Genomic DNA, 21,020 nt, shown 5'->3' with positions numbered 1-21,020 from the left:
ACGGGAAAAGAGTGCACTCACAGTAAAAAAAACATGCCGACGGGCAAACAGCTCGTTTTTTAAAGATGTACATCAAAAAGAAAAATTATTCCAAAATTGATTGTGCTATAAATTTAAATAAAAATAAACATAGCCTATTTTTTTGTCAGCGTAAACGAAAATTATGACAGCGTATTAAGTGTATTTCAAAAGCATTTCAAGTCGAGATTGGCTGAGACGGCTTCCTAGCCTACGCAGACCAACATGGTGACTTGCGACGACGTAGCCTCTGACAATGATTTCACGCAACTAGAACCGAATAATTTTATAAAATGCTGTTAAGTAGCTAAAATGAACTTCTGTTTCCTTTTTTTATGCATTACATTTCGTACCAATGAAGCCGCTGGCAACAAGGCTACGCACTCGGCCGGGAAGTGCTTTCCCCACATCATAGTACTTCAATCAAAGTGTACTCTTTTGCGAGTGCACTCCACTTGCGGTGTTTAGATTGGGCAAAGTGTACTTACAGCGAGTGACGCTCTTCGTAAGTGCACTTAACTTGCCTGCTTGACAGGGTTATAACACACTTTTAACCCTTTCGCTGTCACGAACGTACCGGTACATTTTAGCGCTTTCTTTCCACAGTGTCATCGACGTACCAGTACGTTCTCTATCGCGCGTTCAAAACTTCCCGCCTGAGCGCGAAGCTGGCGCACTTGGACAGGCTGTGCCATCTGTAATATCTTTCTACAAGCTCGTATTTTCACCCTGCGTTGCGTTGGTGCGTATATACTGAAGAGTGTGGAGCGACCACGCCCACCCCCGCCACCTTCTTTGCTAAGGGGAGCGGTCGCTCCGTGTGCGCTACTGTATCGTGCTAAGCGATCATGCGGTGCGCGCGTTTCGTGGTGCGTGTGTACGGTTACGGGTTCAAGGGTTGTTCTGCCATCTGCCGCATGTTGGAAGGTTTTTATTTTTATTCTGTTGGCGTGTCTGCTAAGACGCCGCGTCACATTCAGGGGCTTGCGCCATTGCCTCTCCAATAGGTCGACACGACTGAATCGCTACTTTCGCCCTTGCTTGCGGCTAGCGGCAGCAAAGGGGAATGTTTTAGTCTCTTTCCACCTCCCTCCGTCAGCTTGATTTCACAACATGCCATTTCTCTCTGTTGTGCGGGCCACCGGATGTGCGCCCTCCATTCACGCGGTTACTTTTGGATGGCTGTTCGCGCGATACCTTCAACTGCGGACTGGAGCGATGGCTCTTTTCATTATAAATGCGAGCCAAGTTCGGAATCTGACTCTCAAAAAGTGGAGAAGTTGTTCGTATATTATCCTCATTCATCTAATTTATAATCAGGCTGATGATGATGGTAATTAACAACACCTGCAGAACACTGAACTGCGCATATTCCGATGACTATGTTATTTGTATAGCAATCATAATATATGCTCGTTCCCTAAAACCAAGTCGACGCTGGGGGTGTGTCACGGCCAGAAATGCCCGGCAGCGAAAGGGTTAAACTTTTTAGTGAAAAAAGTGAGTGGTGAGGTCATTACGCAAGTGGGTCCATTACGCGAATAAATATGATATCAATTTTTGTAATGTACAGTGTAAGGGGAGTGGGGCACAGTGCTTGTATTCAGCAGTACCTTGGAAGGTGTCACATTTTCATGACAGGGCAGAAAACAAAACAAAAAAAGAGTTGAGTATGGCAGAATGTTCGTCTTGGGTCGACACATGATGCAAGATGATAGTGTGAGCCTGTAGGTATGCGGAACCTTACACTAGACTGCGGTTCTTGCATGTTTGGGCTTCATTGTGTTACTTGCAGGCTGCCAATGGCTGTTGGGATGAAAACCATAGGGAAGATAACCTTTTGCAGCAAATACAGTTGCCGACTGGTTTTTCTGACTTGGTAGGACTTGAAAAACGAGCCAAATAATTGAGCACTGTTAAGAAATTTATAAACAATAAAAAAATAGCATCACCGAGATAAAAATTTGCTTGAGAAAAAGGAATTTAATTTTGTCTCCTGCCATGTTCCACTCACAAGCATTATTTTCAGCCTCGATTTGAGTCGGTCACGCTTTCATCCTGTCTGGATCATTTATGTTCACAACGCGCCACATGCTGTCAATATTGTTTACCTTGGCTGCACGACATGACACTAAAAGAACATTACGAATAAGCAACCAAACCTTTTCCATGCTGCAATATGCATCCATTGCTGCCACTTTGCGTAAAAGATGCTCTCTTATGAAATCTTTTAAGATGTTTGCCGCACCAGTTATGGACAGAGCCCGTTTCCATGGCAACAGGCATTGGTGGCCAGGCAGGCAGGCAGGCAGAGCGATAGAAAACGTGCTTGAAGCAGATGGCCGAGATACCTCCCCTTTGCCTTCGTGACGTCTTGAGATTGGTTATGTGGTCCAGCTACCCTTATCGCACAACCTGTGCTGTCAAGGCTGTATTTACTTTGTGTGTGTACTTTTCCATCCATTTTGTGTGGTCTGTCAAGGCAGTCCAAATCTGTTTTCTTCCTTTTTATTAATAGCTATGGATTGTAAATGAACTGGCGTTGTTTGTGTGGCATCTCAATTTTTTTTGTCTCTTCTGTAAAACTTTTCTCCAGGCACATCTACCACTATTACCTGCATGGTCCAAATGGCAACGTTGCCACCGATGATTCCTCCAGGCGGCCTCCATCTCCATACTGCCATATTGATATTGAGGTATCTATGCTCTGCGACTTTTCTCTATTTGATAGAGCTGTGTCAAGGTCAAATTTTAAGGCGCAAAGCAAATATGATTAATAAAAATTCTATGTGAATCAGATGAATATATATTCAAATGATTTTATATAACTGTAAAAGTAGTTAAATCTAACGACTCACTGTCTACAAAGCACATTTCTGTAAAGAAGAAAGCAGTTGTGGCAAGCAAATTTAGTTTTTTTCCTTTATCAGCATAATCTACCATACCTGCGAGATCTACCATGCATTAAATAAACGAGGTGGAATTGTGTAGTAGTGGTAGTTAATAAACTTTGTGCTGAAATACCCCCTCCTCTGTAGAAATACGTCGTCAGTATGAATTTTCTCGAAAAAATGTTTAGAAATTGAATTGAGCTTGCTGCTGCAGCTTTCAACTATCATCATCACCCTGGCACGCTGGAAGTTGCACTCAACCATTTTTTTGTTGTTGTTTGCTAGCAAGTGTGGCTTCTCAGTAGGTAGTGCTGCAGATGAGGCCTCGTAAGCTACCTCGTTTCTTATTTGTTCGAGATTCCCAAAGGCGCAGGATTTCATATGGTGCTAAGCCAAAGTGTGTGACCATGAGTTTTGCTGGTTCTGGTGTTAAAAAACATGTGACAATTTTCGCTAAAGGAGAAGGTGGAAATTCTTCTGAGCGCTGGCAACCAGACGCTTGCGAAAATCGAGTTAACTTGTGCAAAGAGCGTGGCATCATAATGTCAACTGTTGCGACCACCTTGAAGGATCAAGAAAAAAATCACTTGACTTCATTGGCAGTCCCAACTTGATCCCGCTAGAAAGCATCTGCGACTTGGCAATTACGAAGAGGGGGACGATGCTGTCCTTGCTTGGCTCGAGGAAACTAGGCTTCTGTCTGGACCAATGTTGCTAGAAAAAGCCTGTTCACTTGCCTTTGCCTTCATATCACCAAGTTCAAAGCCAGTTCTGCTTGGCTTTTTCGTTTCCACCAAAGGTCTAGAATTACTTGGCAAGTAGTTTCCAGCGAGGAAGCAGCTGTGGACAAAGAAGTCGCAACCTTCTGTCATGAAGACTGGTTTCAGAAGATCACTGAGGACTACGCAGAGAACATCTTAATGCAGACGAAACGACTTATTTTGTCAACTTCTCCCCGACAGAACAATGAATTTCATGGGCGAAAAGTGCAGACGGAGGAAGAGCTTTTGTGTCCAGGTATTCGTCCTGTTTTGCAGCTGCGCACTGGGAACAAAAAAATAAAGCCCCTAGTCATAGTCCTCACCGCCTGAAGGACGCTGTGACCTTATGTGAATACAGGGCGAACAAGTGAGCTTAGATGACGCGGGAGTCTAACTGGCTTGTCAAGCAAGATGACCAGATGAGGAGGGATGGGAGGAAAATACCCCTCACCGTGGATAACTGTGCGCCTAATAAATGTATGCCTGGAGGCCTTGCACTCTAACAATGGGGCGCTGGTCCAACCCCTTGACCAAGAATTCATAAAAACTGTAACAGCAGAATTTCGAAGGCACTTGATGCAGCGACTGACTGCTTATCAACTTTTAGTTCAGTCTTCCCACTACAGTTGACGTCTGCCAAGCCACAGAAATTCTCACTGGAGCATGATGGAATGTCAAGGAGTCTACCATCAAAAACTGCTGGCAGAAAGCTGGCCTTGTTAAATCTGCACAGGAAGACGACGGTGAGGGCACAAACGCGCTGCCTCGCTCAAAACAAAATTGATGTCAGCAATGACATACTGGTTGACAGTGGTGCCTTGTGGAATGAGGTGAGCGAGAAAATGTCCATAGACCCATCAGTAATGTTTGCCGACTACGTTGAGTGTGAAAGTGAAGCTGTAAAATCGGCCAACATCACCAGTGAAGGCATTGTAGCCAGTGTGCAAGCAAAAGATTGTTATGATGACCTGGACGATGACGACATAGAATCGTTGCTCACGGACCATGCGGACGAAGCTGAGTGTTTTTCTGATGTTCTGGTGTCGATCGGCAAGCTTAGGTCTTTTATCACGCTGTGGCGGGAAGTACCTAAAGCTAGAAACTTTTGTCCTGGGAAGCATGTGCCACAGTCGCCAAAAGAGAATCACCAATTTCTTTAAATAAAGCCAAAAAAAGGGCTTTTTTGTGTTGCTATTTGATCACTGTCTGGGCCACATGAGAGCTCTTTTTAAATGTATCACATTTTGATTGAATGGTGCATTTGTTGCTTTTTATTTCTGACTATTTCATTATTACGATACTTTAGTATAATGAACAATGCGGTGGGGGGTTCCCACGAATTTCCTTGTGAGATTTCACTGTATTCTGACCTTTAGTTCGCTGTCATTTATGTAAAATCACTTTTATGGACAAAGCATAGCTTTGCAGCAGAAATCCCCAATTTTTGCGTGAGAAGAGCAGGCTGAGGTCTTGGCTTAGTATCAGCACTCCTGGTTGCATAACAGCTCTCATTTCTGCAAGGATAAGAGGGATCGCTGATCCCCATGCTTCATTTCTTTACATCTTCCCCCAGGTAAGCCTGATCATGAAGAGCGGGCAGCGCAAGGTGGCTAACTTACGACACATTGACACGGACCAAGAGACGCTGCTGATCCGGAGCACCTCGAACTTGTTTGACTTCAAAGCGACCGTGGACGGCACACGGGTGGTGGAAGGGCAGCTGCGATACCACCCATTCCTTTACGACCACGAAAGCTTTCCCCCTGAACTTCACCCAGATCTGCGACGTGGAGACAGTAGGCACTTAGGTGAGTGCCTTCTCTTGATTGTTAAGGTTTTCTCAAAGCCCAAACTCTCTCATGCCACCTCTCCCCACACATGAAACCGTTTACCCCAGGGGCCTCTTGGAAAGCAGTCATAGGCTCCTAACTTGACATGTATTTCCATTCATCTTATATAAAATCTGCCACAAACAAAAATCACTACAGTTGGAACAGCTTCCCTATGTTCTTCCTCTTTTCTTCCTTTGTAGGCATGTTTGCGCTAGGAGTGAAGTGCATTGAGAGTCCGTGTGGCGCAAGGATTTGAGAGAGAAGCATGATGTGATTTTTTTTTTTTTTCTTTCTGCTCTGCTGGACGGAAAGATGGCGAGGAAGAGGATGATCTGATGGTGAATAGTGCCAAGCCAGCCCGAGGTCAGCGCCCCGTTTTTGAGTGCTTCTGGAACGGGCGGCTCATTCCGTACACCACCATTGAGGATTTTGACTGGTGCAGCCCTCCCAAGAAGGCCAGGAACATTCCCCTTGAGTGCTACAACAGGTGACTAAAGTTTGTCTAGGGCTTTTCTGCTTGTGTGCAGTGTAACGACAACTCACTTCGTTGCATGATAGAATTCGTTGATCTTCAAATAGCTTGCACCTCCTCAAACGTAGCAACATGTGAGAGGCAAATGCAGCTAACTAATAATTAGGGACCCGGGCAGACAAAAATGGATTTCAGTTTTCTCCACAGAAAACAGTGGCAGTTATGTTTTCACTCAGATGTGGAATACAAACTGACCCCACTCTGCACCTGAACGAGGCCGAATTACCAGGTAAAAATGAGCACACATTCCTGGGGATCAGAAAACTCACTTTTTTGTCGCATATCAATACTCTTAAAAAGAGAGCTACCAAATCCCTAATTATACTCAAGGTCCTTTCAAGAAAATACTGGAGGTCCGATAGAACATGTCTTTTGAGCATTTATTACTCTGTTGTACTGTTTGGATTACGGTTGTGTAGTGTACAGGTCTGCAAGAGCGTCATACCTAAAACGACTGGACCCTCTGCACAACCTGGGTTTGCGTCTCGCATCTGGTGCATATAGAACCTCTCCCATAAACATTCTTTATGTTGAAACAAATGAGCCCTTCCTCGAATGCAGAAGTACAGTCGAACCCGGATATATCGAACTCGAAGGGGATCGCGAAATAGTTTGATATATTGATAATTCGATATACAGAAATCGGCTTGTGACGGCACTTACGATGCGAAAAAACGATACCGTATTTGTTGTGTAATCAACCCACTCGCATAATGAACCCACCCTCCACGTTTGCACCCAAGAATTTGGGGGAAAGGAAAGAAAAAAAAAAAACCCTTTAAGGCCAGTTCGCTCACATGCAATCGATTGAGCGATCTACGCGACCAGCGGCAGCGACAAAGCAAAAAATTTTAAACTTGATGGGACTGTGTCCCTCTCGCCGCTCGAGTCACCGCGGCATCTCAAAACAAGGTTTCTGTGTCGTGGCGGCAGAAATCGCGAGCGTTTTCGCTTGCATGTCGACGGCGCGCGCGTCACTCCGTTTTGGTCGTCTCATCCGCAGCTCATTTCTTGGCAGCGTGCCAAGATGCTGCGCAGCGATAACTTCCGGGCGCGTTTATCTTTTCATCGCTCCTGCGGTGGCGGGGAGCGAACTTGGCAGAGTGCCCGTGATGGCTTGATTGCGCAAGCCTGGTTCGATTTATCACGCCGCGCTTGGGGCGGGCGTCATGATCGCAGCAGCTGACCGCGCGCTTTCGTTGATTCATACATGCAAGGAAAAACGACTCCCGCCAAAAAAGAAAAAAAAAATTCTGCTGCTTCTTAACGTCCGCAGCCATCATATCTTACGCTACGCCACGTGTACTGCACAACGATAAGAAAAGATCTCTCTCACAAAAAGAAAAAAAAAAGAAAAAAAACAGAGAGACCTGCCTCTTCTTAAAGGTCCACGGAAACGGCCCCCAAGAAACCACTGATAAACGTGTTCAGTGTGTAGAACACATCCTTTTGAGCATTAACGCAAAGTATAACTCCTTGGAACAAAGCCAGCGATTTATTATTAATTTTTAAAAACAGCGTTTTTTGAAATTCGCGGGCAGAGGAAATGTCGCTTGGCGGTGTCGCATGGAACTATTTCCTAATCCCGTGACGTCACGGGTCGGTTGACTGGCAAGGCTTGCTAGAAGCTGCCATTCGCTGCGGTCACTGCAACCATGACGTCACAAACACACTTCCGGTAGCTGCGAAAGTCGTCTGCTCGTGCGCTGCTCGAACTCTGTGCGGCTGTTACAGCTCGCCGCCCTTATCGGTTAGGTGGCCATTGCCCATTAAGTGCAACAACCGAAGCGATGCAGGGATCGGCAGAACGAAGCTGCATTTACAAATATCTTATTTATATAACGTGGTTTCAGGAGTATCGGAGTGTCGTCCGACGAGGCGTCAACAGCACGGTCAAGCACCGCACGATGGCAGCACCTCCTTGACCGCAGTAAACATCGCCGCTGTGGCCCCTCCTCCCGCATACCGTTCGCGAACCACACGGCGGATCGTTAGCACCGATGTCCGAAATAAAGCGTGCTAAAATTTGTTGGCGTCAGGAATACTGAGCCGAATATCAAGTATGAAGCCCTCGTGAGGATCGCTGACCAGCAGCAAATTGCTGGTAAGAGTGATAGCCGTGATACAAGCTAGTTTCTGCTCAAGTCAGCTGCCGCTGGTGCATTTCGGCTGATCCGATCTGCTCGTACTAGCTCTGCGATTAATGCGTCGGCAGAGTTAATCCTATAATTATTTTACTATGGCAGGATAGGAATCACTATAAGGCAGTTTCATAAGTAGACGATTTACGACAGCGTTGATCATGTTCCAAAGCGTCGACCGCCGCGGCTTCGAAGCGAAACAATAGGCCTAGCGACGACTAGGGACGGTCACGCACGGCGCCGGCGTTCGCCGCGCTCGCACGTTCCACCCTCGCGGTAATTGTGTAACGTACCTCAGCCTGCTCGCGGCATCCCGTGCTGCAAGCGTTGCAAACTCGTGTACTTTCATAGCTAAGGCCGCATATTTTTTGGCGTTCTGCTCAGCAACAAGCCGTTCAAACGATACTGTAGGCACGACAAGGCTTCAGTACGCAGTCGCTGCGCTGTCGGCCGTAACCGAAGACGTCGGGCGGCACCATAATCTATACATCGATCTTTAAACGTGATACAGTGGGCAAATGAATAACTTTGTGAAGCAGACCCGCTTGTACGTTTCGCGCACTCGGGCGCCGACGAGTAGCTTCTGTCAACAGACGCCGTCATAACCTCGGTTAACGACGCAAACCGAGGTCGTCAAGCTCGGTTTGCGGTAACCGCGGTTAGTGGTGCAACCATGGTTTAGTCCGCCGTGTAACATAGGATAACCACGGGTTCGCGGTTACACTAACCGTCGCTGCGCGAACTGGCGAACTCCTCAGGCGTGTGCGAGCGAGGACGGGTTGGCGCGAGTACGCCAGCGAGCGAGCGCGCGGCAACTGGAAGTTCGTCGAAGTGACGTATGTCTGGGCGGCGCTTTGAACTTGCTTGTATTCTTTGTTTTTTTTTATGGCTCCCTTTGGCGTACGAGTTGAGGGGGAAAATTGGAAGGGTCATTTTTAATCGCCGATATCTCTGGTGTTGCAGAAGCTAGATCGAAAATTTTTGCGGGAGAATGATAGGTGGTTCAATAACTATCAGTGTTATGGCGTTGTTTACCCTTCTTGGTGACCCCTTTCTGGGGACCTTTAACGTCCGCAGGCGCCATAGCCATGTCAGCCAGTAACTCCAGATGCGAGCGCCTTTGGGGAATGGGCAGCGGTGCTGCCCAGACCAGCCGTCGCCGAACTGTCCCCTCTCATTCCTTCCGCGTGTGGTTAGAAAACGTCACACGGCAAACGGCCAAGGGTGATGCGATCGTCTTTGGGGAAGGCACACTTTCCAGTGCGTGGTGCGGAGTTCGATGTATCGAACGACCGGTGAAATTGAGTTCGATATATGACGCGGCTTTCCTATACTTTTACATGGGATTTTCAAGGGGGTATTCCGTAAGTTCGATATAACCAAAATTTGATATATCTGGGTTCGATATAACCGGGTTCGACTGTACCATGCTTATATTTTCATATCTCCTCAAAATACGCTCAATATCAAAGCATATATGCTACCCTCTTGTTACAAAGTGCAGTTCCAGAATGTTGTTCAACAATAGACCGCACTTAATCAGACCCTTGCTACTCCGGTTCGAGGATAAATGCCAAGAGCTGGGAATACTAAATTACCTCCCTGATATTGAATCGAGGCACGATCCACTACCACCATGGTACAGCCCCCCCCCATTGTGATTTCACATTGATTCAGTTTTGTAAACAGAAAACACCACATGAACATATTTTGCAAAAATTCTTAGCTCTTGAAGAAAAGTACTCAAACTGTACATAGTTTTATACAGATGGTTCCAAGACAATCAAGCATGCTGGAAGTGCAGTAGTGCAAGGAAAATGGAAAAAAATAGCAAACTACCTCAGTGTACGAGCATTTTTACCGCTGAGCGTTATGCACTTGCTATGGCAGTAAGAAAAATAGTCAATGGGCACATCACAAACAGTATTATTTACACAGATTCTCTAAGTGTTTTAACAGCCCTTCACCACAAAAACGCAGTTGCTCCACTACTTGGAGACATCATACATAATACATCAGCAGCCTCTGCTCAGGGACATAACATAACATTTTGTTGGGTCCAGAGTCATGTCGGCATTGGAGGCAATGAGAGAGCAGACATTTGCGCTGCTCAAGCCCTTGACAAACAGATAAAGAACATAAATATTTCATACAGAGACTGCATGGCGCTAGTGCGCTGTAAACTAAAGGAGAAATGGCAGTCGTCATGGTGTAGCGAGATAAATAACAAACCGCAGTTGGTGAAGCCGATTTTGGGGGAATGGAAATCATGTCATCATCAAGAATGTTTCATAGAAGTGATTTTATGCCGACTTTGCATTGGCCATACACACTTGACGCATAATTTTTTGTTGAGAAAAGAAAACAAACCATTGTGTCAAGAATGCGGAGAGGAACTCACCATACACCATGTTTTATTTTCGTGCATAGGACTTTAAACACAAAGGAAAAGGTATTTTACTAGATTTCACAATGAGCACATTCCATTCCATCCAGCATTGAATTTAGGTGAAAATGGTCTTGTTGATCTGTCATGCGTTTTTAGCTTTCTAAAGGAAGCAAATGTTTTAAAGAAACTGCTGTAGAATGAATACATATACTCCACTAAACTCAAGATACAACCTTGTGCCTGGCGCATGATAGCCTGAGCCGCTTATGCGTCACTAAACCCAATACAATACAATACAATACAACACAAAAAAATTCGTTGCACGGTTGGGGGCTTTAGTTTCGATTTTTTGAATCCAAGCACCCCCTCCCCTTCCCTCACTTTGGTCATTGCAATCGTGTAAAAAGGGGGTGCATAGAATCGAGTAAATACGGTAGGTCAACACTAAATGGCGCTGCAGCCATTGCTCGTCAGTAAGTTCTTTAGAAGAAAGTCATGCAAAGTCTGTTTATTTGCACATTAAACTCCTCTTACGATTCATTGGTCACTCGCGAGAAGGACGCAGTCGCAGTTTCAGCCACTGCAGCTGCTGGCTGGCGGACGTGGTGATGAGATGCTGCACATGGAAAATGCCCCTGAGACTGTCATTTGGCAGTCCATACCCAGCATCATTCACCCTCTGTGTCGTTTGACTCAGAAAAGCTTGAGGCGCCCAGTTGGTGGGTTTGGATTTTCGTGCTGGAGCCATTCATTGTAGAATGCACCGATGCGCTCATTGAATGGCTTGTTCAGCATCGCGTCTAGGGGCTGATGAATGATAGGTGCCAGTAGTCCGCCTTAGGCTCAGGCCGTTCCACTCCACATAGTTTGTTACCCATTTCCTGGACATTTTGTGGATCTGTGGGATGCACGTCTTTTGCAACAGCATGTGCTTTCGCTTAAGCGTCGCTATAGTAAACACTTAGGCTCGTGCTCCTTTGGTCGTGAGCTCAGCCTCGAAGGCATCAATGGCAGCGTATGTTTCGGACTTCGGTCCACAAAAGGAACGGGGTGAAGCAGTGCATGCAAATACCTTCTTTGCTTCATCCAACCCCTCATGCATTTCTTGAAATCCTTTACGCATTTTTGGCCACTTGAATACAAAAAAAAAAAAATGCTTTATTACAGTCGAACCTCGTTATAACGAAGTAGTACGGGGGCGCAAAAATAGTTCGTTATAAAAGTGCACGTCCAAATTTCTGTAAATAAGTTTGCTAATAAAATGAAACAAAATGCGCACTAATATGAACAACACAACGATGTGAAAACGCACAATTATTTTATTAAATATTAAGTGAAAGCATGAAATTTTGCTTGTCGTTCTGTATTGGAGAGGAAAAATGAACTAAGAAGGGAGGTTGCCTCCGCGCACAATTTGCGCGACGGAGCCAAAGGACTCGGGGAGTGTAGTGCGCAAGCGCGGGGCGGTCACTGTTTTTTTCCGGTTCCTTTACGCATTTTCTGCCGTTTGAATGCAAAAAACCTCCTTCGTTATAACCAATCTATCGTCAAATTTCGAAATTTTTCTTTTGTTATACAGAAAGAACTCTCATAGAAATAAATCATAGACCAACCAAGCTTTGATATTAGTTCGTTTTATCCGATAATTCGCTATATCTGTGTTCGTTATAGCGAAGTTTGACTGTATAACCAATTGAGCATCATATTTAGAATTTTTTTTTTATTTCGTTATGGCAGATAGAGCTCATATAAGAAAGTATGGACCAGCCTGGTTTTTTGTTTTACCTAAGGATCCCCTACATGCCTATTTGTTATATAATGAGGTTCGACTGTATAACATTAGGCTGATAGGGGGTGAAAATATTCTTTTTTTTTATGTCTCAGTTTCATTTCATAGCTGTGGTTTGATGAAAAAATATATCTTTATTTTCCGCTATCAATGCTAGTTTCAGAACTTATTCATAAACATTTTGTTTGTCAAGTTTTCATTATTCTTGGTACAGTAAAATCTCTGTGATACGATTCCGGTTCATACGAAATTCAGGAGGATACGAATTCACGAAATTCATCGGCCAGAGTGCATTATGTACAATGTGCAAAATTTCGGTGGTCCGAACACTCTTCTGTGCCACTACGGATGATACGAACACGCGAACTGCGACCGCAACCTTGAGCAATACGCACTGCCCGCACATCGTTGACTCTGCGATAGCCAGCCGTGCTGTTTGTACGCATCACTAGCAGTGTGCAGTAATGCGTGGTCTGCACCTCGCTGATGTCACGATTTTCTGTCGGGCTCACACCGCAAGAAGCTTTCAGCGGTGCGTGGCTCACAAACCGCAGATGTTGCAACCGCCGGTGGGTGTGCACGGACCAGACATCGCTGGATCTACGATCGCGATCCGCTAGCACTTTGCAATCTCCATTCATGCTGTAAGCGCCACAAGAAGTATGCGGAGGTGGGCAGACCGCAAATTGCCGGCATCGCGATCGTTTTCCATGCCGCAAAATGTTTGCAGCAGCGCGCGGGCGCGAGTAGTAGTGGGTGGTGCACGGGCCACACATCGTAGACTTCGCGACCGCTAGTCACTCTGTACGCATCACGACCAGTCTGCGGTGCCGCACGGCTGGCACGTCGGCATCTCTTGTCGTGCAGTACACGCCGCGAGAAGTCCGTGGAGGAACGCGGCCCACTCGTCGCCGACGTCGCAATCGCTTGTCCCGCTGTGTGTGCCACGAGTGGCGAGCTGTCACCGCGCGACCGTAATAAACCTTCTCGGACATAAACAGATATGCGCGACTGCCTTTCCTATGCTTCTGCACACTTCATTCATTTCATTTTATTTATTAATACTGTCAGCCACCATAAGGGGCTGTAACAGGAGTGGAAAATACAAGACGAAAAAATGAGCAAAACAATGCGATAAAATCAATAGTCAATCTAAAATCATCTTTGAATACACACACAAACAAAACAAAACTTATTTTCGTTCGTTTTGATGATATGAATGTTCGAATGATACAAATTTTTTCGTGAACCTGTGAGATTTGTAGCGCCGAGGTTCTACTGTATATTCTCTTTACACCCGAGAATTTGTTATTCTCACGCCTCCAACAAATTTTCTTTTTCCTGGCCATCATTCATAGATTTAACCTGTAAATTATCTTGGCAGTGTTAAAAAAAATAGTATTTGTTCTAATTTGCGCTCTTTTTATTTGTTTTTCTTTCTTTATTTTTTTTTTTCTTGCTGTTCGCACACTTGTATTGTCAGTTAAGGTTACTTATAATTTTTTTACGAATTGCACTTTTCATTTCCTCAGGATCTCGGGTGTCTTGTGGACTGACGATGCATTCCAAGTGAGCACAAACAAGCTTACTTTCATGGACCTTGAGAACAAGCTGCGAGAGAAGAACACAATATTTTCTCGAATCTTGAACGGCCAGGCAAGTTGTGTTCTTGGTATTACGACCACATCTGGCGTTTCTGGTAATTTTGGTGGCTCTATTCAGCTGGTCCCCATTGAATAAAAGGCAACTTAAGCAGTTTTAGAATTCAACTGAGTAAGAGAGTCGAAATGGGAAGGCTAAGGTTAAATCTTGCCGAGCTGTTTTGCGCTGGCATTTAAATCGACGACATAATCGCTGAGCAAAACTATTTCGACGTTAAGCTTCTCCGCAGTGCACGGTGATGAGTAGAGACACTGATGGTGATGTCATTTGTAGAGATGATGCTTTTATGACTCTTAAGACCAACACAAATGAATATAAAGGTTGCAGGGTGTTTGGCTGTATCGGGCGACTCGCTGAAAGGATTGGGCAAAAACAATTGAAATTTGAAACATCATCAATAATGACGGCATCATCTTGTTTCTCCGCACTGCTGCAGTACTTTGTGGAGTAGCCAGAAGATTGTCGCGATTTTAATACTCAGTTGCATCGTGCAAAACCATTTAGTGAGCTTTATCTGCTAGTTTCATGTATTCTAATGCGTATATCCCGGGAAAATGGCAAAAAGCGTTTCAGTTTCCCTTGGTCTGTTAAAGGGGGGAAGGGGGGGGGGGGGTGGGTATATTTTTATTTTCCCTTTAGAATGAAAGGTTAACCATCTGAATTGTGTTCTGGTTAGGTGAAATGACGAGAATAATAAATGGCCTAGGACTAAGGACTCATTTTGCTACATGCGGCGACAATTCAAGATGACCAGTGTTGGTATCGATCGGAAAGTTGATACTTTTGGTACGTTATGGGCATACGACTGGGTTGTTTTCAGTGTCCTTGGTGCATGTTATCGAAACGAGATTCATGCTTTATATCCTTTGTTGCCTCGGTGCAGGTGGTGCGAGCGAGCGTTGAGAAGCACTTTTTGGAGTGGCTGCAAGGGTGCCACGAACAGAGCGACAAACAGATCATATTTGAGGGTTTCCAGGAGTCAATTGCTCGCAGAGACACCCAAAAGTACAAGCAGTATCCGTGGGCGGTGTTTGAAGCTATCGAGTGGGATGGCAAGCACTTCAAGAAGGGACAGCTGGTGAGGGTGCTTGGTGACTTCCTGTGTTCGCTTGGATTTGCTTTGTCGTTCTTCCTAATTATCATCAACTGAGCGCTTAACATAAACCTCTCCCAGTGCACTCTGAAACACCCCAGCTATATACCGGTTGTTTGAGTTAAATTTAGCCGAGGGTTTAAAAATAAAATATGTGAGGTAGGCTACGGAAACCAGTTGCGGTATGATTGATCTTGCACATCACAGGCAATATTTTGTTTTGCCATTAATTATCTGTTGATAAAGCTAATTTTCCTAAATGACTAAATAATGACGGTAGAATATGAATGGGATCCTTCAGAAACCATCACTTCATTATTTGCAATAAGAGAAATCTCAGACGTTCTTTTTTTCTAAGCTTGAAAGAAAGCCCACAAAATGCAAAAAAATCAGATGACTAGCGCATTTGCACACTATTATCGTGCTGCTCCCAGTCATGGTTTGAGCGAACCAAACCAACTGCGACCGTGGCTCCATGGCAGCAGGTCGATATATCTGTGATGATGTCTTCGCCCACGTTAGCCAGGGGGCCTACGTGACGGTGCAAGTAGCAGCGAGTGTGATGAGCTCGCTGCAGCCATCGCCAAGGTATCAGCTTGGCATTTAAGCAAGTTTTAAATAGTATTCTTTGAGGCCAGTGCTTAGTAGTAGAGAAGTGCTGGGGAGGCGTGCACGTTATGTCATGACTGTGAGCATGAGAAAATGGCAGTCCTTCTCACAACGAAGGCTGCATGCACGTGGAAGAAGAATGCTTTGCGGTACAGTCTTTCTGATCATGATACCAAAAATAAGCGATTTTTGCTCTCTCTGCATAATTTCAACTACCTCCGAATGATTTAAAACTTAACACCTGCTTCGAAGTTGGTTTCCAGCGGCACCATTGCTACGAGAGCCAATGTTGACGATGCGCTTGCCTTGTTCATGGCTGTAGTTCTGCATTCGTATCTGTTTTGTTATCTTCGTCTCATACGCCTTCTCTGTGATGGGCCCGGGAAAATTTTTGCCGCAACATGCGAACTTTCACATTTGCGGTTCTCCCCTTGAGGGATGACGTGCCACAGCGTACAGCCATCGAAGGCAGAGTTTTAAATTCAGCCAATGGGCCGCGGCCCGTGTCGACATCCAGAGCGACGCGATCATGCACGCGACGATGTCACAGCAAATATAAGACCATGAACTGTCTCCTCCAAAACATTTGAAATATTCGAAACTTTCGAATATCCACACAACCCTGCTATTTGCACTACTCAGAAATAGGTAGACATATGTAAGTGCAGTGCGAATCGAATAGCAAATACTATTTGCTAACTATAAGAAATTTTAAATACAGTGGAACCTCGCTACAGTAAACTCGGATATAGTAAAATCTCTGATATAGTAAATTGAAACTAAAGTCCCATTTCATCTTCCATAGACAACAGTACATTTTTCCCCCTTTATATTAAAGACGTTTTTGGTCAAAATCGGTTACATAATTAAGTGCGCCTGGCCGCGGCGACTACTCCTTGATATGGCATCGCCGCCCACGCACTACCTATAGAATTGCGAGGCAAAGATTTTTTTTTTTTTTTGAGAAAAATAACAGTGTTTGTGTAAGTGGCTTTACCACTAGGCTTAGCAGCATCCAAGAGAAGCCTACCTTATGGAGGCTTTGGAGCCGTGAGGGAAAGCACGCAGCGCGTCGAAAAAAAGTAAAGCTGTCTACAAATATGGAAAAGAGGTGCCGTGGTCCGTTCAGAAAGTAAAGGAGAGTAAAAGTACAGCAAGAACTAGGGAAGGGGAAGAAATGGGCAAACATTCACTGCACTGTGCAGCACAAATCATGAGGCAGCGGAGGCAAAAAGTGGAGGTGCAGCGAGTGCAGTCTTACAGCACTTGACTGCCACGCACATTTATCATTTATTGCTGTTCCTTTCCTAGACTAAGGTAATATTCAATAGCCTAGGGAAGGAACAGCAGTTTACGTTGAGTAGCGAAGCACTGGAAGTAGTAGGCGAATATGTCTACTTAGGACAGGTAGTAACCGCAGATCCGGACCATGAAAGGGAAATAACAAGGAGAATAAGACTAGGATGGAGCGCATTTGGCAAGCACTCCCAGATTATGACTAGCAGCTTACTGGTATCGCTCAAGAGGAAAGTATACAACAGTTGCATCTTACCTGTACTTACCTATGGGGCTGAAATGTGGAGGCTAACAAAAAGAGTTCTACTTAAGTTGAGGACAACGCAGAGGGCTACGAAAAAAAAAAAATGATAGGGATAACGTTAAGAGATACGAAATGTGCAGAGTGGGTCAGAGAAATAACTCGTCACTGACATTGTAGTGGAAATGGAGAAGAAGAAATGGGCATGGGCAGGACATGTAGCGCGAAGAAAGGATAACCGATGGTCGCTTAGGGTAACAAACTGGATTCCAAGAGAAGGGAAGCGTAGCAGGGTGCGGCAGAGAGTTAATTGGGCAGATGAGGTTAAGAAGTTTACAGGGGCCAAATGGATATAGCTAGCACAGGACCGGGTTAATTGGCTAAATATGGGAGAGGCCTTTGCCCTGTAGTGGGTGTAGTCAGGCTGAGGATGATGATGATAAAATACAGAAACTGCTAAACGTGACACTCATGTTCATGCAAGGCGGTTTTCACATGAAATCGAACTTGGTTGCATTCATAGCCACGTTGTCCTCATGCTTAAAAGGCACTTTCACAAGATCTAAAAAAAATTTATAACAAGAAAATTGCATGAAAAGATGATAAAAGTGAGATGGAAAGTATTTCAGAGGTTTTTTTTTTTTTTCAATAAGCAAGACGTGTTCAGTAAGTGCCTATTTCACTACCAGACAGCATCTTTGGGATCACATCATCACCAACAACTGATATAGTAAAGACTCTGATATAGTAAATATTTTTGCTGGTCCCAGTGACTTTACTTACTATAAAGGGGTTCTACTTTATTCACACGACCCTGAGAAAAAATTTTTTCAAGCGATGGAAATAGTGTGGGGCACATTACTGTTGGGAGGCAGTGTTTTTTTTTTTTTTTCTTGCCTTGAACAACCAGTGCGTAGTACTGTCGAAGGCACGTTGAAGTGGAGTGAATACGCTAGCTGGTAATTGCTCCAGTTTATTTCAGTGATGAATGTGCTGAGTCTTTTTGTGTAAGACAGTGTGGTACTGCGGTTGCAGGTGTCTGGTAAGGCATGTTTATATGAGCGAGTTGCAGACTTATCTTTGGCCATCTTGTTAGGGTTGCTTGCTACTTGTCTGTGTACTCTTGGGACTCTAACGAATTTGTTGAATCTGGTTGTGTGATGCTAGCAGCTTGTTGATGTGTGTGTAGGATAATGTCATAAAGGGGTTCATGTGCTAGCAGTCCACGTATCTGGTGCTGGCGGACTTACTATACCTGCGTGTTTGATGCTGCATATCGGGTGGCGGTAATGACAGCATGGGTTCATTCCTTAAGAACCATGGTATCGCTTTATTGCAGGTACGGACTCAAAGGACAAACCCAATCATTATTGGCTCTATCCGGAGGTTCTTGCTGTTTGGTGACTACTCGGACAGCGTCTGTGCGACTGGAGGAGAGGTGGAGATCCAACAGGTTTGTGCTCTTCGCGTCACATTTTGCTCTAGAGATATGTAACCCTGTTCTTAAGGGGAGACGTGGATCTTAGAACAGTTAAAGATAGCCAAAAAATCGATTTTGAGAAAAACTCATTTTCGGATTGTTTGTACCTTCAAGCACCTGCCATTAAATTATTAACGCTGAATTTGATCTGGACATGCGCTAAAATCTGTGTTCAAAACACCAAGGGAGCCCCGAAATGACCGAGAAAGGACAAAATTTGTTCGAACTTCCCGCGCGCGCTACGAGCAAAGCAGTTGGCCGATCGGTGCCATCTTGGGCTTGTTTCGAAGCTGGTTTCTTTGTGTGCATTTTGCGGCCGTTCAAAATGGCGTCGCACGAACAGAACGGTCGCCCTAGCCGGTTTTCTAGGGGAAACTTCCGGGCCGCTGATTGGCTCGTGGGGCGCGCCCGTTTCAAGCGTCCCGTTCCGCTCCTCCCATTGGCTGGCGCGACCGGCACGTCATGCCTTTTTCTTCTTTCTTTTTACGTTCGCTGCCGTGACTGCCACTTTGCGCGTCTTGGTTTCCAATCATGTTTCTCGACACATCACATTTCTGTTTTGTGCCGGAATGGCTGGAGACGCTCGCCTAAAGGAGAAGACTCGTCAAGCGTACGATAAAAACGAAAGCGTCCATGGAATGCGCGGCCGAAGGACGACGGCGTTGCCTTGGCGGCAGCTGCCCCGGACGACGGCGCGCTACCACGATCACCTGTTGCATCTGAACTGGCCTGTTTTCTGCTTAGCCAGCCCAGCTGCAGTACATTTAGAGTTACCGAATTGTCAACGGATGCTTCTGGAAGCATCAAAGACCGCATCGACACAGTATTCTATTCTGCTGGTGAGTCTGCCGAGTGCGCGAGAAATGCTGCGGACGAGAAAGAGCACCTGGCTTCGCAGAGCGCAACAGAACGCAAGTTCAAGCTTCTAGACGTCGATCTGCAGGTGAGTGACAGCGACAAGGAAAACTACGGAATTCATCATCGTGGACTTGGCCGCGGTGAACACGTTCCTTGGGCTCGTGCTTTGCCCTGAGTGTGGCACGCAAAGCGTGACTTTATCGAAGTCGAGCTGTGTGCAAAGTTCGTGCTCTCCTGTAGAATAGCGTTTCTCTTCTCCTAGGGTGGCCGGTGCAACTGGTGCTAATATAACTGCTTTTGAGGTGAATGTGCGCGCAATGAAAGCTATTCACAGCATCTGCAAGGGAGCGACAGCCCTGTCCGACTTTTTCGCCGTGATGAATTTATCACACCGCAGCTTGCATCACAAAACTTATCAGGGCCATATGAAGATGATGCAAGAAGCCTACACTGCGACTGCTACCGAGTGCGAGGCCGCTAGCGTTGCTCGCATCAAGGAATTATATACAGAGTTCGGCAACGCGCCAGGAAACATCGATGTAGTGTATGACGGCACCTGGCTGACTCGTGGACACAGTTCCCACATCTGTGTGGGGTGCATCGTTGAGATGTATACTGGTCTTGTAATAGACCATGTTGTTTTATCAAACTTTTGCCTCGGCTGCACAAAAGGCCCTAAAGAAAATGAATAAGGACATGCGGCCTGGCTGGTCCAGCATGCCCCACTTTGCCAAAAAAACGTTGACTGCAAGGCTGGCCAGATGGAAGTTGAAGCAGCGTTTGTTTCAGCAGTCGCTTATAAAACACAAGCTGCGATACTCAACAATGTTGTCTGATGGGGATAGCCGGACGTACCATGCCCTGACTGAAGATGAAGTATATGGGTACAGGACTGTATAAACCATGTCCACAAATGCATGGGAGCTGCCCTGCGCACCCTTGTCGACAGAAAAAAAGCCCAAGGCCAGCCACTTAGTGGGAAAGGAAGGCTTACTCAAGAAAAGATTTAAAAAATCACGAGTTATTATGGCTACGCCTTAGGAGCCACAGAAACAATGTGCAAGGCATGCAAAAAGCAGTCCAGGCTATATTGCACCACATGTCATCGACGGATGAGGCACCAATACACGAATTCTGCCCTGAAGGCCCGGAGTCTTGGTGTAGATATAACAGGGCCGTGGCTATGAATGAGGAGCCGCCACCACACAAAAACAGCCTGCCTGGCTTCGTTTGCGAGGCATTGGAGCCTGTGTTTCGGAGGCTGAGTGACGATGCCCTGTTGAAGCGGTGCAGTGATGGGATCACACAGAACTCGAATGAAAGTCTGCATGCCATGATCTGGGATCAGGTCCCAAAAAGTTAGCATGCCTCAGTGCGCAGCACTGAAAGAGTAGTGGCTGAGGCTATCAGCCGCTTCGACCAGGGAGC

General features: G+C 45.6%; 1 protein-coding gene across 1 annotated transcript in view; it reads left to right on the top strand.

The window, feature by feature from the left end:
• LOC146208549 (structural maintenance of chromosomes flexible hinge domain-containing protein 1-like) overlaps positions 1-21,020 on the top strand; it is a 142,057-nt gene that overhangs the window by 26,543 nt on the left and 94,494 nt on the right. The window contains exons 10-15 of the mRNA XM_084594722.1: positions 2,615-2,714; positions 5,244-5,478; positions 5,815-5,989; positions 13,886-14,009; positions 14,899-15,093; positions 18,594-18,707. Of these exons, the coding sequence (XP_084450848.1) occupies positions 2,615-2,714; positions 5,244-5,478; positions 5,815-5,989; positions 13,886-14,009; positions 14,899-15,093; positions 18,594-18,707 (943 nt within the window). The remainder of the gene's footprint in view (positions 1-2,614; positions 2,715-5,243; positions 5,479-5,814; positions 5,990-13,885; positions 14,010-14,898; positions 15,094-18,593; positions 18,708-21,020) is intronic.

This window comes from Amblyomma maculatum, chromosome 1 (genome assembly GCF_055883805.1).
Source record: "Amblyomma maculatum isolate TAMU_Amacu chromosome 1, ASM5588380v1, whole genome shotgun sequence".
Classification (NCBI taxonomy): domain Eukaryota; kingdom Metazoa; phylum Arthropoda; class Arachnida; order Ixodida; family Ixodidae; genus Amblyomma; species Amblyomma maculatum.
Note: the sequence above shows the minus strand (reverse complement) of the source record. Positions and strands in the feature narration are given on the sequence as shown.